The sequence below is a fragment of the Nothoprocta perdicaria genome, unplaced genomic scaffold (assembly GCF_003342845.1).
Source record: "Nothoprocta perdicaria isolate Ctin4 unplaced genomic scaffold, notPer1 scaffold_13, whole genome shotgun sequence".
Lineage (NCBI taxonomy): Eukaryota > Metazoa > Chordata > Aves > Tinamiformes > Tinamidae > Nothoprocta > Nothoprocta perdicaria.
This window is the reverse complement of record NW_020454427.1, coordinates 6,784,248-6,801,358: the sequence shown is the minus strand read 5'-3', so window position 1 is coordinate 6,801,358 and position 17,111 is coordinate 6,784,248. Positions and strand designations below refer to the sequence as shown.

General features: G+C 42.1%; 1 protein-coding gene across 2 annotated transcripts in view; it reads right to left on the bottom strand.

Annotated features, from left to right (window-relative positions):
* The window catches only part of SORBS2 (sorbin and SH3 domain containing 2), a 115,327-nt gene that overhangs the window by 20,808 nt on the left and 77,408 nt on the right, over positions 1-17,111 (bottom strand). The window contains exons 11-14 of one of the 2 annotated variants that reach the window (XM_026033599.1): positions 16,811-16,925; positions 5,667-5,719; positions 4,933-5,120; positions 989-2,566 (exon numbers count right to left, since the gene is read on the bottom strand). In XM_026033599.1, the coding sequence (XP_025889384.1) occupies positions 989-2,566; positions 4,933-5,120; positions 5,667-5,719; positions 16,811-16,925 (1,934 nt within the window). The remainder of the gene's footprint in view (positions 1-988; positions 2,567-4,932; positions 5,121-5,666; positions 5,720-16,810; positions 16,926-17,111) is intronic. The other variant, XM_026033600.1, reaches the window with a different exon arrangement.

Sequence of the window (17,111 nt, the reverse complement as noted above, 5' to 3'; positions counted from 1 at the left end):
CACCTAGTGGATGCCTCTGCGCACAAATGCTGCAACACTAATGTGTTTTAAAATTTTAAGGTTAACTTTAAAATTTTAACTCMAGTAATTTTATTTTTTTCATGAGAAAAAGCAGCAGAGCAATGAACACCTCAAAGCTGTGACTTTAGAACAAGATCACTGTCAAGACGGACTTTTCAAAATTTATACTCACCTTGACAGTATCCTTCAAGGTTTGATTATTGAGGACTCCCTTTCAAAAGGAAGGGTATTTCTCAAAACTTCATAGATGTATTAAAACTCTATGAGAGGAACTCATTTTGCTGCCACAGAAATTGGAAATTGTATTGTTGGAGTTGGGAAATGGAATGTTCCTCAAATGACCTTTGTCTATTCACAAAAAGTTATAAGCACAGCAGGGTTAGCRTATTTTTATGAGAAAACTAAATCAAATTTCTATGCAGCTGGCAGACTTAACAGCATTTTTCTCAGTTGCATTCGACAACAGTATGCGGTACAACATATTTCTGGTATAGATTTTTTTTTTAAATAGCAGCAGTTATTTAAATGCATTCCCTGCATGATATTAACATCTTGCATTCTTTCACTTTTGAGTTCTTTCACTTTTTGTAAGGTCTTTTTTTTCTTTGGGGAAAAATAAAGAAAACACACTTATCTTTAAGAGTCAGCTATAGGAAGCCAGGCTCCTTGCTCAATTTAATGCTGCCATTATAATTATAGTAATAATAATCTATGTATTAGTTGGAATAATCTGTTTCCTGTACAGATTATTAAATTTTGTGAATAGACAAAGCAAATGTGTCTGCCTTAGTCACTGATGGAAAAATGACATCCTTTCCTCATTAAGGATTTTGTGGGATGAATGTTCATTATAGACCACGCATACACACRCAAACACATACACACAAAAGAAATGAGAAAGGGTGGGAAATGAAGGAATAAGGCTGGACAAGTCAATCACAAAGACAGAGGGAGAAGGTTAATCCACCTTGGAAACACAGTGCACTATCATTGTCTTGGCTGTTGTTGTTAGTGGCGTCCACATCTTGGAAAGAGGCACTAAAGGGGAGTCTTCCACAATCATTCTGGTACAGTGGGCAGTGAATAGCACCATCTTGAGGCAGAGCATGGAAAGGCTGGTGCATGGGGCTTTTCCTCAGAGCTTTAAGAGACGAATTCCTTTCTGGAATGTCTGGAAGCAGCTCACTAATCAGTCTGTGTAATATACTGTTGTCAGGCAAACTTCCCCTTCTTTTTTCAGCTTTAATTTGGTCGCAGATGTCTTTAAGCGCAGAGTCTAGTGCTTCAAATACAGATGATTTACTTTTTGTCTTTTCGGGTTTTTTTTTGGGAGCTGCGCTTTTTTTCCTCCGGAAAGGCACTGGGCTGACTAGGAATGCTATCTTGGAGAGGCCAGATTCTGCTTGCTGTCTCCTAGGATCTTCGGAGGTTTCTTGTTTAGCCCTTTCATGCTTCAGCATGGTGGTGAAGCGCGTGTAGGAGGCCGGGCAGCGCCCTTTGCAGGAGCTGATGAGATGCCGGTGGTGGTGGTGGTGGTGRTGGTGGTGGTGATGGCCCGATCCATAGAAGCTTTCGGATGAGGTGAAGGAGAAGTGGTCAAAGTCGCTTTCACTGCAGAAGGATGAACCTTCTATCTGGATGAAGTCGCTGAGGTCAGAAACCACTCCATCTTGATCACTGTCTGAGAAGTCCATGTGCGACCGCTGTGGCTCATCACTGGTCACTTCGATATGAATTGGCACCAGAGTTTTAGACTTGCAGTTTCGTTGCACCTGAGGGGGATGTCTCCCTTCGCTTTCTTCCTCCAGCAGGGACTCTATAGAAAATCGCCGCTTTGGACACAAGCCATTTGTAGGAGGCTCTAGGGTAACTGCTGACARCATTTCATCGCCTAGATTCGGCATCGATTTTGACTTCTGAATTAATTTTTCAAATTCAGATATCCTGGTTGGCACCATGTCTCTAGGCACCTCTTCAGTAGAAGACTCTCTCCAGCCCTGAAGGATACCTTTGTGCTGTTCTTTTTCATACTGCAATATCCTTGACTTCACAGAGCAAATCATCTCGGAATTCATCAAGTCCTTGCGATTGATGCGGTGCATCTTCTTGTACATTTTTAGGAAACCCGGAGCATCGTGTGCCGATCTGTGCCGAACCCTTGACCTACCGTTACCACGGCCCTCCGGGACGTACGGGGAGGCCCAGCTCATGGAGCTGGCGTCCTTGGAGTCCTCCTCACACAAAAGGGAGCCCATGCTCTCAGACTTGGCCTGTGCATCAGGATAGCTATCGTGGTCGTCTGTTAACAGATCGTCACAGCTGCGAGATTTTCTCTTGGGAGAAGCAGTTTCTTCTGTGCTGCTCCAGACTTCTGCATTTTGGCGAGTCATTTGCCAGCCGTTCTTGTAGCTGACCGCCCTTCTGGAATCGTTTGGAACAGCTAAATGTTGTCCGTAAGTGCTACAGTAATCTAACTCATTTGAGGTGTTGTGGTTGGGCACTGAATAACTGTAAAGGGATGGATATACTTTGCTAATATCCCCACCTTTATAATCCATAGAGCAGCATGGTAAAAAAGAGACATTGCCAGAAATTAAAAGGTTCAGAAAGTTGGAAATAATATCAGTAAATATTAGAAAGACTAGAAAAGAGACAGCAATTAATACAGCTACTTATCAATTTAGGTCACTACACATAGGTTGCTACAGACTGGGAGAGAAGAATTAGTAATCAAGCTATTTCAATTTTCCAGTTTTAAAAGTAAYGATAATCTGAACATCAGAAAGAACTCATGATTTTGGAGATGTTAACTCAGTAAAAATCAGAAAAAAAAATCCATAAGGAAAGAACCACCAAGTGTGAAGCAAGTCAAAAGACTTAAAGATAAAACCAAAAACAGCGATGTGCATCTCAGTGCACYGTAATTTTGAGATAAATGAATATTAGAGACAAAAGTCAAGACCATCTCTGGAGAAAGAACTAGATTTACCATGTTTGCACACAACTTAGTTCTTTGGAACTTCATTCAGAGATTCAAATACATATGTTAATTATAGAAAATGCCAAAAATAGACAAAAACCTTGCTTGATCAAAAGATTAAATCATATTGAAACAGGAGCATTAGGGAATTATTTCCATGTAAATTTTAAAAATGTGTGAAATGCTGATCTTTGCACTAATACATTCAAAAAGAAGCTGATAAGGGTTTTTGAGGTGAACAGTGTTCAGACAGTTGGCAACAATCACACATTCTATTAAAAAAAAAAAAGAAAAGAAATCTTTAAATATGATCAAATACGAAATTTCTCCCAGCTGTTGATGTGCAGCAGGAAAATAAATTTAACAATAAGAAGACTACGAAAGCACATTAAAACACTATAAACCATTCTACATCTCTCTTACACATCCGTTTGCTTCTACATTTTTTTCCAGAAAACCTTACAAATTCTCAGATATTTTTCCCAATAACTTGCTTATCCTTTTTGTAAAGCTCACCAGGAGCTTTTGCTGGAACCTGTCACACTCTGTAGTCAGTACAGCAATTCAGACACTTTTTTCCTTGTGTTTTAGTTTCTAGATTTCTGTTTGTTTGTTTGTTTAGTTTTGGATTCTACATTTTTAAGATCTAGATTGTTTCAGACCAAACTCTAATTCAATTCAGTATTGATCAATATCTAAAAACAAACAAACAAACAAAAACAAACAAACAAACAAAAAACCCAAAGCATCATATGCTTCTTATTTAAAAGAATGGTTAACTCCAGGAAACAGCGACACAGTCCTAGTAGGTGCCATCACGCTGCGAGACAACGGAGCGATAGAGCTGCCAGGGAAGCTGCCAGGGAAGGACTTCTGAAGCACAGGCAGTTGAAGTCATGGCTACTGCTTCTAACCAGTGGGGTAAATGCAACTTACCAACTTCTCCCTACCTTGCCTGGGATGCCAAATATGAGATTACCCACTTCTAAAATTACCACTGAGTCATGGGGTTTAAAATACATTTGCTTGTCCAACACTTCGCTCTTAATATTCCTAATTTTTTCCTTTATTTTGTTGCAAMCTAAATATTGTGTTGCTCTGAGATGGGATTGTCTTTTCCCAGTGATTAAGACAGCCCCTCATACACCTGTAGGCTGACCAGTAAGCATAGCTACAAAATACAGTAAGCAAATAAAGCAAAAGAAATGAAAGGCAAGGAAAGCTGTTACAGTAATTATTATTCTATATATTGTTTCTGCTATGTACACTTGGTATTTTCCTGGAAATCTCTCTTGGTTAAAACAAAACAAAACAAAACAAACTGATTCAAGTATCTCTTTTCTGGAGGGACATGGAAGACAGTAAATGGAAAGACAGGTAACTAAAAAAAAAAAAAAAAGGACTAATTAGATTGTATATGATGCACTAAATATTTAATGGACTTACAAAACCAAAAGTCTTAATGTCAGACTGTGGACATTTGCTTATGTTTAAAATTAGGTCCTGATAACTGATGATGATGTCTAAGACATCACTTACAGATTTAAAAGCTTTATTACTATGCAAACACATCCTTCCAACTTAAATATTATTTGTATTAATTGACTTTTTGTATCTATTAGAAACAATGCATTTAGTAAAACTTCCTTAGTTTATATATAAGGGTTCAATCGTATTCTTCATTTAATCAACTTTTTCTCCTAAAATGAGCAACTGAAATAAAAAAAAAATTCACACACCCAACTTTTAATCAACTTAAAATKATGTAAGAATAAATCAATATTTCATGAAAGACTGCAAGCTGGTGCTTCAAAGAAGAACTTTCCTAGCAAAGCGTGGCCGAGCAAAAGCAGGCAGCTGCTCGGACTGCCGTGTCTCGCACGCTGTCTGTGCCGCGCACTTCCCTGCGGGCAGCCGCGCCTCCCTCCTACCTTTTGCTCGGGACGGCGAGGAGGGCGAGGAGCTCGTGAAGGGCTTTCGGAGGCTGCTGCAGGAGCCCTGCGTGTCGGCGCGGCCCAGCCCGGGCCTGCCCGCGCTCTGGTCGCTGTGAGCCCTCTGGTGACTTACGGCGGGTTCCGACTTCCTCCTTTTCCTGTAGTCACTCGCGGTGCTCGCAGAGCTGCGGAGACAATCCGCGTTAGCAGCGGTCTAGCTCCCAGACAGGAAACTCATCGGGAATAAAGGAGTAAGCTTGGAGCTATGGAGATACAGAGCTGTAAACACTGCAAAATGTCCAGCTGCAGACCCATAGCTATGGCATTCTTTTTATGGATTAAACATTGCCAGAACAAATAATCACAGATAGGGAAAGGGGAGAAACACTGCTCTCAACTTTGTAACACTGTTTCACAGAGAAAAGCTGAAAGAAATCTTCTTGAACAAAAGAACCTCATTATTTTAGTCAGTATTTCTACATAATTTTCCAAATCTTAGTAAAAGACCCAAACTACAGGGTAGYATATTTCGAATGCAAACAGTAAAACAAAGAGCTGCACTTGGGTATCAAAAGAGGAATGTTGTCTCCCCGCACACCTCTATTTTGTTGGTATCTCACAAACCAGGGGTTAAAATCCATGACTTCCCAACATCTCCCAGCTTCAGGACAAACAGAAAGCTCAGGCTGTATCATCTGTGTCTGCTGAAATAACCTGGCTCTACTCCTTACCTGGAGGGCCTGTCCAGGCCTCTGTCTGTTGAATAGTGATGATACAAGGAAGTCTGTGGAAACAAATAAATGAATGCTTTAGGTCTATATTTGAAATATAAAAGCTAACAATTTCCAGTTATAATGTTTGATTATTCGCTTGAAACATTACTCTGTGACAAAGCCTATAAAAACTCTATCATGATTATCATCCTGTGCACTCCAGCACACCAATATTGTGCTATTTCTTGAGAAGTTATGTACTTTCTTKAAAGCATCAGTAGCTTTCTTTTCATTGTATATTTTGGTAAAAATTATTTTTCTTCTAAAGAACTGCTAATAAAGATCCAGAGTCCTGTTCCTTTATATCCTTTTCAAAAATGGATACAGAACAGTATGAACTTTACTATGAAAACATAGAAATCACATAAATAATTCTTAAATGCACAAGTAAGGTCTGCAGAGCTCCAGGCCAGTCACTCAACTGATCCCACAACTGATCATACTCAGAAACTTTTTCTGTTCATGGCCAAAAGACACACGATTTCTGCAGCAGAACATTCCTTGGGAGGCCAGTCTTCCATTGCTTTGGAAGTAGCTACTACACAAAGCCTGCAAGATGGAATGAGCTATTGCAGCTACTCTGTAGTTTTACTGATGCTACCAATTCAATGTTAAAAGACCTCTGATTTTATAGCAATCATTTCTTGCATTTCAAGGCTGCAGCCAGAATGAGGCGATACTCCCGTTTTGCTATCCAGGGAATGAACTGCCTGGTCCCTGTGCACTTTCTTCCTGAGCACAAAGCAGCATCTCTCAAAGGGCAAATTTACTTTCAGTTGACGCGGTACCATTTCAGAGGGCAGCGATGGACTGGGGCCAGAGCTGCCGTTCAGCTCTGCCAGCTGCAGGGACTCACGTTCTCTTTATAACACCGTGGCAGAACTGGAGTAGCAGGGATTTCTGCTGGATAACCACAGTAAACATGAGCCCTATCCTCTGAGGAGTCAGTGCACAGCTCTTGTTCCTCTTATTTTGGTAGGCATTGTGGAAGTGAGTGAGGTTGTCATGTTGATAAACTGGAGTACAGTAACTCTGTGCTTCGCTGAGAGGCAGCATCGCCCCGCACCCCAGTGACCAGCACACTGGCCTGGCACTGAAAGAATTTCATTTCTGGCCTATTTTGGGGTTTCTTGGTGTGACCTCGGACAGTTCAGCACAGCACATCATCCCTCCAACTCTCATTTGCTTTTCATTTTGTGGGAAATTTCAAAATATTCAAATGTCTAAGAAAAAAAAAGTAAACAAGGTTTTGGTTATAACTACTTATTCTTCTGATTTGTTTCAAATGCACAAAGATTGTTCTGCTTCAACCCTGTGTGGTGAGCTTGCCAGTCTCCCCGTTGGTTCTGAGACGGCCAGGAGATGCTCCTCCCAAGAAATACAGGCTCTGGGGGGATGCGGCTTGAGGGACTGTGAACATTCTGTCACGCATCAGAGGCGAAGCTGAGGCAATTTCTCTGCTTCTGATGAGATTCTTCCTTTTGAATCAAATTGCTCCCATCAGAGCTGAACTAGCCCACAGGCTTTAAAACTGCTTTCAAACAACAACAGACACTTGTAATGCTCTACATTGTGCCATATAACAGATACTTATTTTCTTTTTTCCTTAAATTGAGAATTAAAAGAATTTCCTTTTTTTTCTTCTCCTTGCCCTTCCACTGCTGCATTATAACCTGCATTTCCAGACTGTGGCAACCAAGTGCTGGCAACGCACAGCTCTGTTCCAATGGCTGCACTATGGAAGAAAGAGCAGAGCTGAAAATAAAAGCTCCAAGGAGTGCTTCAGTGCCGAGCTCAACAGCAGGGGCTGCTGGTCACGCGTCCTTTGCAGCACCTCCACCCCAAGCCGCAGTACGGACACCGTGCAGCAGAGCAGACCCGATCTGTCTGCGCACATGCAGCTCTGCTCTCGGCACTCACGTTCCACACTTGGCTTTTTCCCTTGTTGGAAGGGCATACAAGCATCCGGAGGACAAACAAGTTTTAGCACAGCAATATATGATTTGCTTTTATTTGCTAAAGCCACCTATTTTTTCTGCAAGGAAATGAAAATATTTTTTCACAAGCTTTCCCTGTGAAACTGGATTTTTTTTAAGACATCTGTCGTTACCCGATTCTTAGGTGATAAACAATCTAAATATGAAACTTGAAAAAAAGAAGCAATTTGAGGGTTGGATTAACAAAGTGAAGAACAGGAATGAGTAATGTATAAACCAAAGTATTTTAGGTATTGCAACCCAACGCCGCTCATTAAAATCAAAAGACCTAAACATGTGAATGTGAGCGGTGCCACAAGGGCACGCAACCTGCTGCTGGGAATACTGCTTTACTAGGAGAAAAACCCTTCTCCCATAACTGTCCACCTTCAGGGTTTTAAGGAGAACATTCAATATAATGAGGTCGGTCTGCAACCAAACCGTCACACCCTCAACCAACAGCTCCGTAACGGCAGCCCTCACTCACACCCAGGGGGAAGCAGAGGGGTCCGAGGCCTCCTGCCTCTGCCGTGGCAGCCGCGGGGGCACGCACAGCCCCTGGGGCGCTCCCGGCCCGGGCCCTGCTCCCAGGSAGCGCCCTGCTGGCCACCGAGCGGAGGCAGCGCCCAACTGCCCCAGCTGCCCAGTGGGGGCTGCCTTGGAAGCCCCCATTCAGCTCTGTTCAAGAACACAGCTCTGGTCTTACACTTCAGCCAGTGCTTTAGTCGCTCTCGTGCACAAAGGCTTTAATGAAAATGAAGTCAGGCGAAAAACAAATGGGCAAAAGCTGTAAACAACAAGCAGGTCTGCATGAAGGCCGAATTTAGTACTTGAGCTAGTTCTGTTGTAATATTTTGCCTCCTTGGAAAAAATATTTAATTTTCTTGTAATTTGCAAAATTTGTGTGTACATTTGCATAATATAACATATTCAAAGATTCAAGTTTCAAAACCTTTCCAATTTCTAAGATAATTTGCCTACTAAGAGACAATTGTCAAATTAAATATGAAATTGGTATTATTTAGTAATTATTTTACCCAGGCCTACTGAGCATGATTATATTTGAAATAACCATATACTAAGACTTTTAAATGGTTTTCTCCAGCATGGAGATTATTCTCAAGTGTCACTGGAGCCTAGAAGTTTATTATCGGAGAGAACTGCCCGCCCCATGAGCACRAGGGTCTCTGGCCCACGTACAAAAYTTCAACCCAAACCAGAGTAACCTGGACCTCAATTTCAGTGTAATTCCTAGAGGCACCAAGGAAGAAGAGAGTGAACAGCAAATATGGATGAAGTAAAGGCACCCTGTGAAGGTCATTATGGGATTCCCTGACTTCTGCCCTAACACTCTGAGCAGGGGAAGGGGAGGAGGAACAGAGTCCTGGATCGCTCCCACTCAGAGCAGGGCAGCGAGCGCCACTACCTCATCTTGATGCATTTAATTCAGCATATGGCAGTGATTATCAATTCTGCACTTACAGATTTCCAACATGAGAAATAATAGCTCAGCYACAAAGGCTTTCACCTAACATTCAGAATTTGCAGACAGATATTTAAAAAATATTATTTAGATTAATTGTATCTAAAGCCAATGCGCTCGCCCAGCTCTGAAGAAGTGGGAGTTTGTMAAGACTGAGAGACGTACGGCCTGCTGTGTAATTCTGAGTGTTAATCACTGAGAGGTTTGGGGGATGTGGACTCACAGTTCCTAGGGTAATAAGATCAACATCCATATGTACTAGTGATCTGGAAAGGTGTGAAGACAGAGATACAGTGGTTGTGAATGAGAAATGTCTCGAGGCTGTTGGAAAGAAACCAGTGCSTTTTACCAAGTTCAGGTACCAACAGCGAGCTCACCAACCCCTTTCCCCAAGAGATTCATCTGAACAAGAATCATTCATTTACCTCTTTGGAAACACCAGGAGAACTGTCGTGAACATAGTCCAAAAGCTTTTTAGGTGGCTGCATCACATAAGCAGAAGTGCAGAGATGGAATGGAGGAGAGTCAATGGCAGCAAGGAGTGAAACGTGGAGAAGGTGACACAGTTAGAAACGAAGTGTTGACAGCATCAGATACAAGAGTGACATGTATGGGTAGAATGGAATGAAGAACGTGTTAAAGTATTTTTAAATTTATTAAGTATCTTAATAAAAYGTTAGTAATTTTAGGTAGTAAAATGTCCAGATTGAGTGATTTAATCAAYACTAGCAGTTTCGAATACTAGTAAAACAGGAGAGGATAAAGCATATCAGTTGTGTGTTGTTGGGGAAATCTCTCAATATGCTTTATTTTACAGAAATAAATAACAGATTATCAGTATTTGTAAAATATTGCTGACATGATTTTCAGAAGAATGTTTATGCCTACCTAGAGAAAGGAAAGASAATTAAAACAGTTTGAATGGCTAGATTAAAGGAGATTAAAGTTGATTAGTGCTAAATGCAATATATTACAAACACTGGACAACGAATTAAACCCAGATATAGTTAACTATTTTCTATTTTTAGGAGATATTCAATGCATATTTTTTGAAGGTAGGATTAGAAAAATAAAGCTTTAGAAGAATATATTTGGTTTGCTTATGCCTATCCTCTCTTCTGCTCTTACTGAAGTCACCAAGTTCTGATTGTGGCTTACAGTAGATGTGAAAGGGACTGCAGCACCTGGACCCTCCTTTCCGCCCTCCTCCTCCTGAAGGGATTTCAAGTTACCTTCCACCTGTCAGGAGCTCAGCGACCTTGTTGCAGTTCTTAGGGGAAGACATTTTTCATTCCTCCTCCTAGAACTGTGGTGTCTTGCAAGAACGACTTGGAGCTCCACGGAGCCTGAGCAAGCATCCCGGCAAGAGGGAGGAAGGCAGAGCTGGAGCATCCTCAGCCCAGGAGTTAAGGCAGGGAGGAAGTGAAACCTAATCGTGAGTCTTGCTTCGAGGACAAATTCACTGTTTAAATTAAACTAAATCTAATTACAGCACCTTAACAGTATTTGGTGCTTACATCTAGCTGGGCCTGCAGTATATGCAGAAGAACTAAAAATGTCTAGGCCAAAAAGGTGAAAAGTGGAGGCATCTTGGGAGTTCAGGCCTTCCAGGCAAATGGGGATTTTCAGGATTATGGCTTTGAATGGAACAGCTTGAAGAGGGGCTAAGCTAACACATTTGCGTTACTCATTTTTGGACCTGGATTTTTGTGAAAATAGGAGYGGATTTAAAATCTCTCTGTTCAAGCACATGTTCAGCTGGAAAATTTTTTCAAGTAAAATAGGTGATTTGTAACTTAGCATCAGTAATGCAGACAGATTTTTTTTTCTGCTCTTCGTAACAGTTTAACTTTATGAATCTTTTTACTTCACTGGATTAAAGAACAGTAAACAGTCCTGTTTAGCATGCAACTTATATTGCCCATAAATGTATATATCCTACAGTTTATCTCATCTGCAGTCAATATTAAAGCTACTGAAGTCACTAGCAAATTAAGGGTCAATTTAGCAAACCATAGTTACATGCATTAGACCATCTTACTGACTTTTCTCTAAAAAGTCATATTAACTTCATTGGTGGGTGGTTGCTGAATTTGGTCATTTTAAAATTTCTCATTAAAAAAATATTTTCCCTAAAGTTTAAACATCAATATTCTGTCCTCACTTACCGGACGTCCAAACTCCAGTTCTGAAAAGAATTTATACCAGGGTTCATTTTCTAAATCTATGTCATCTGGATTTATGCGATCAGTCTGGAGCAGTTGTGAAGGAAAAGGGAAGGAAAAGGCACACTGAGCAAAGTGCTGGAAATGCTGGGTCACTTCAACAATACACATGCACACACACACAAAACAAATAGGGGGAAGGAATGGAATAAAAGTAAAGAATGAGGATGATATTTAAGATGGAGAATATTTTTGTTCAAGTCCTGTCATTGACCACTRGCTTCAATACTTTTGTTGTTGTTGATGCTGCTCTTCCAGCAAACAGCAAATGTTAAGTATCTTAAAATAACTTGTTTTAATCCAAGCAGGGTCCCTGACCACCTCTGCAAGCATCGCAGTATCCAGAGCACTGAACGCTGCTGGAGGGCCCTGCTTGGGAGGTCGCTGGAAGCGACCGGCAGCCCCAGGGCAGGCGGGAAGGTGCCCACGTGCCTGGCACAGGAACTCCGCCTGCCCGGCACCGGCCCCACTCCCGGCCCTCCTGCGAGGCAGGCTTAGTTCATCGTGTCCTGCACTCCTGGGGCAAGCGCTGAGCTGAGCCAAGCCAGCACCAGGCTTACTGGAAGTCACTTGGACCCAGGAAACGCAACCATTACAGTTTAAATCCTTATGCTCAAAAACAAGGAATAAAAATATACATTCCATAATATTAGTTTTGGCACTATTTTGTAACACTTTGTCTCCCACAGGCTTGCTGACTTAATCAAGCTGGATGCATGTCAGCATTTAATATACTGATAGATTCATTGGAAAATGCTCATGGCAAAGGAAAGCGCAGGAGGTGAAGGCAGCATTAAGAAAACTTCTCAGGTCACAAGAGCAAGTGCCTGGTTTGCTCAAGCAGCAGGGAAACGCGGGAGTGCAGGACGCTAGCGCTCCCAACGCTGCGGACGCTGCATCCATTGCACACGCGGTTGCCTCAATTATTTTGTAAATAGCTCTGCTTCCTGTGCAGAATCTGATGCAAGCTGCCCCACGGCACAGAGCTACAGGGAAGAGGTGCTTTAAAAATCTCTGAAGCAGAAAAAATCCTCCCGTTAAAGCTATTTTTGTATTTCCACAACTGTACTTATCAGAAATTGGACACTGATTACGGTGTAACCCAGAAAGGAGCCCTCAAAGGAGGAGGCAGGTCCTGCACGAAGAATGATAACGGTGATTACAAAAGTAACACTTTCCTCCTCCTGAATCGAGCTGTTGCCAGTGTACCAGAGGAATCCAAGGAGACGGTATTTCTGTCTTCGGTGAGAGATGACTCTCTCTGTGTCCTTGAGCATTCAATTAAACATCCTGCAGCACTTTTGCTGCAGTTTCTGATGACACTGAGCAGATGCCAGCCCAGCAGCCCCTGGGAGCTACCTGGTGCTCCTACTGCAGGGAGTTGTTCGCGCTCTCTGTGGACACAGCTGCAGCTCCAGCAGCTCTCCCTTCACGATGCCCGTGCACCTCCCGGCCGGGGCAGCCTTGGCCCTGCTAACGGGGCGGAAGCAAACACTGGCGCGGCTCTGCTTGCCCAGCGGGGCCAGGGAGTGAAGCTGTGCTTGGGTTTTGCTCCCGCTTCTCCCCCAAGCACAGTCACAGTTGAGCGCGAGCACCCACTGCCGCCTCAGCTGAGCTATTSGCACCCAATTCCACCCACAGAAACGTTGCCCTTGGCAGCAGGCGCTTCCAGGGCGCAGCACCGTGTTCCGTGCTCGGGGGCAGAGAAGAGGCCGCGTGTGGAGGCGTTAGGGCCCGTCTGCTCGGGAGGAGGCCGGAGCCAGCGCAGGGCTCTGCGGGCACAGCTGCCTGGGGCTGCAGAGGGGGCAGCGGCGGTGGCGAGAGGGTCCTGCGGGGCCCTGCCCAGGCTGCAGTGCCTGCTCCCGTGCCAGCGGCTGCTCGGGAAGCGCCGCCCCCCACACGCAGGGATGCGGTCACGGGCACGGATCAAATGGGGCAGTTAACGGCTGCGCCACGACCTGCGCTCACATCAGCACCTCGCACCTGCAAACCCACGCGCCTCGCCAAAGCTTCTTTGGAAAAACGCACAGAAATCTGGCTTGGCTCCAGAAAGCTTTTGTTTTTCTTTTAGACTATTTCAAGATTTTGTTGCAGTTCTCAGGCACAAGCAGATTGACGTATTCTGTCCGTATCTTTTGTAATGTCATATCATAACATACCTAAATGTATGATTTACCCAAATGCTTCTGATGTAATTTTAAAGCACACTTAAAACAACGTTTTCAGTTGATAGCAAACGCTACTTGGGATCAGCTATTGAGTAGCATTTTCTAATACCCAGCTTGTTTATTGGYGACAAGCGCCCGCTTCAAGCAACGCAGCCACAGTTGGGATTATGCAGGGAAAAGAGGAGAAAGGCAGAAAGCGGAGACTGCAGCTCACAGCAGAAACTCTCCCGCGCCGCCCGGCCGCGTCACCGCTTCACGGGAGGTTATTGGACAGGCTAAGGTCATTCTTTGTAAGAGGACTTTTTGATGCAGTTTAGTCTACAATTTAWTTGTATAACTTGCTTTCTCATACCTTTAGTCATACTTTCAAAGCACCAGCCAACAAAAAATCCCCATTTTTCGTAGATGTTTTCCACTCTTCAAAGCTCAGGCTACAGAAGAAAAAAATATCACCCTGCCTGATACTGCAGGAGTTGGCAGCAGAAATTACAGCCATTCTTTATGTCCATGAATGATGTGTCCATTTAAGTTTATTTTTTTTAATCAGGTGTATTACTTCTCAGAATCTTTCCTTCTAGTGAATCCTTCCTATCTGCTAAATTATTTTGTCCCTAATTATTAGTTTTACATTTAATTTCACTTTATTACATTACTCCCATGTTCCTATACTAATCCCTACTGTTGCCAGTTTAATATCCAAATCAATAATAGGAAAATTGACCTTACAAATGCATGTGCCCTGTTTAATATCATACAATGTAGTGGGTAATTTTGCAGATGAGTTTGACATCAGAAATGCAGTACCATAAACACTGAAATGTGTTGGAGAAAAAATCAATTATCTTGATTTGGTAAAACTGATATAGTAAAAAAATTTAATTCAGATGTTATAAATACCATATTTTACAATATTGAGCCACACTACTTWATAAAGTTTAACATTTCCTGTTTCACTTAATGTTTTTCTTTTAGTATCATCTAAACTATTTTATACATTAAAAGGAAATATTTTTACTTTGTCAAAGTGAAATCAAACTACTGAAACAGTTCAAAATTTGCAGTTTTCATCTGGATTTAGAGAAAATTCAGTATTTTTTGCATGTCAGCTTATCCTAGATTCACAGGAATGTATTTTCAGCTATGCTGCTGATCATGCTGTAACAAGCTGGGCATTATACTTCCCATATCAGGTTCTATGAACACAGGAAGGCAAATGCTTTAGTGAAACCAAGTCTTTTGGTAATGTGTCTCAAAGGAAGTACTGAAATTTAAAAAGCTAAACGTTTTTTAATCAACAGCAGAAATTCCAGATTACTAAAATTCTGAGAGTTTACTCTGCTATGAAGTACCATTATGCTTGTCTCAGCACTTTTGCATTTTACATTAATTCCTTTTTTTCAGATGCTTTAGAAGTGTGAATCATAGGCCCCATCCCATTCTGTCCGTACACATTATCTCCTCGGTTGCAGAGCCTTGTTCTCTGCACAGGCGTTTGCTCCTGTTCACACGGGCTCCTAGTCTCAGCTGTGGACAATGAACGTCTGATGCTGCCCTTGGCTAAAGCAGCTCCTTAAGCGCAGCGTGACTAAGGCTCTTCTACACCTACTGATGTTCAAAGAGCCAGCAGGGCTCAGAGCCATCCTCCCAAATGAGAGCATCCAAAATAAAATGAATAAGCAATTCCAAAAAGAAAAAAAAGAAACTCTGCAGGAGCTATCTATGAAATACACTTTTCCTCATCTGATAAGATCACTAAAATTGCAAACTTGTATGTATGTATCTAGGTTTACATTCAACAGCAATGAAGTTCTAGTATTGAATTATTCATTTTTTACTAGTGTAACATGAAAAAAGTAGTTTGTGAGAAACGTGAGGGCATTCTTGAAAAACACACTCTGGTTTTTAAAATTTTAACTCTTGAATCTGCTGCTATTTTGTGGGATTGCAAAGGCAAACCTGAGTGTGCGCAGCAAGCAAACAAATGCTCAGAACAAATGTCATCACTTTTTGAATATAATAAGTTGAGTTCAGCTTGACAGTAAATAGTAAATTCACACGAACTTGGGAGAACCTGCTAACTTATCAGATTAATTAATAGTCCATGCAGAAACACTAACCTCCTTCTTGAAAAAAAGGCATCAGTTTTGCAAAACCTTATTTCACACCACACACCTATTTTCTAGCTAAACAAAGCTACATTCCTGCAAAGGCGGCGCAGGCGTGAAGGAAAGGTCCTCAGTACAGTCGTTTCACACGCTACTGACCTACTGTGTGTTCTAAAATTCAACTACTTGATTAATTTATCCTAAACTCCTAAATTCTAAGAACGTATGTGTAATGCAGTAATAGATGARCAAATAATAATTGAGTAACAGTTAATAAACCGCTTCTATCAAACTGGACTCTATCCAGTTGCACCTCAAGAAAAATGCCAAGAAAAGAATATACTGTCATGGATATAAATTAAGTTTACTAAAGTAATAAAGAATTGAGAGAGCATAAAGATAAATAAGAGCGTTTTTCAGTAAATGAAAACTTATGTTAGTGGTTATTTCTGCATGCAGCAAGCTTGGTGTTATCAGATACCTTCCTGAAAAATCCACCATTGCAAGCACCATTCCGAAAGCAGGAATGAAGAGTTTTCACCACACGCTAATGCAATCGCAGAGCTGCTCAGGCTGGAGGGACCTCCCGAGCTTGCTGGGTCCAGCTCCCTGCTCAAAGCAGGCCAGATCAGAGCTGGCTGCTCAGGGCTCTGTCCAGTTAAGCTCTGAACACCTGAAATTATGGAGACTCCACAGCCTCTCTGGACAACCTGTTCCAATATTTGATCAAAACCTGCTTAAGGACATTGGACATGTCCTGAAAACACAGACAGGTTATTTTTATGCATTAATTAATCAGGTATCATATGTGCTGTTAATACCACAGGAAACGTGATAAATAAAAAGGAGTGCTGGACAGGCATGTTAACTAGAGCAGACAGCTTCCATTAATTTATAATTCTGTGCATCATCCATAACGTTTGCACAGTGATTCTTCAATTTCTTGATAATGCTGGAATAATTAAGTTTGACAAATACACCAAACACACATTTTCAACACAAAAAGCAGAAAAGAGAAAAATTCCTATGAAATCACATTTGACAAAGGACCTTCAATAATCAAAGCATTAATAATCAACAGCAAATAAACACAAGATCTCTCACCACACCTTCCTGTACGTCACCGTTTCGCTCATGTCTCTTACCGGTCTTTCATGTTCAAGGATTGAGGACTTGCCCGGCTCGTATTCAAAAATACTTCTTGGTTCGGAACGGAATTTGCGGGTGTCCACCTTTCTGTCAGGGGGGTCCCAGGCATTTCTAAATAACAAATAGGAGCAATTCAGTTGGACAGGCTTCCCCACGGGAACTGCTTTAGAGCTGCGCTCATCACACGTACATCATACACAGGTGAATCTCGGCAGCCCTTCTCGTTACAGACTTCACTGTGAAAGGTCTGGCCCAGCAGCCCCCCGTTCTGACCACTGTGTCACCTGAACCCCCTTG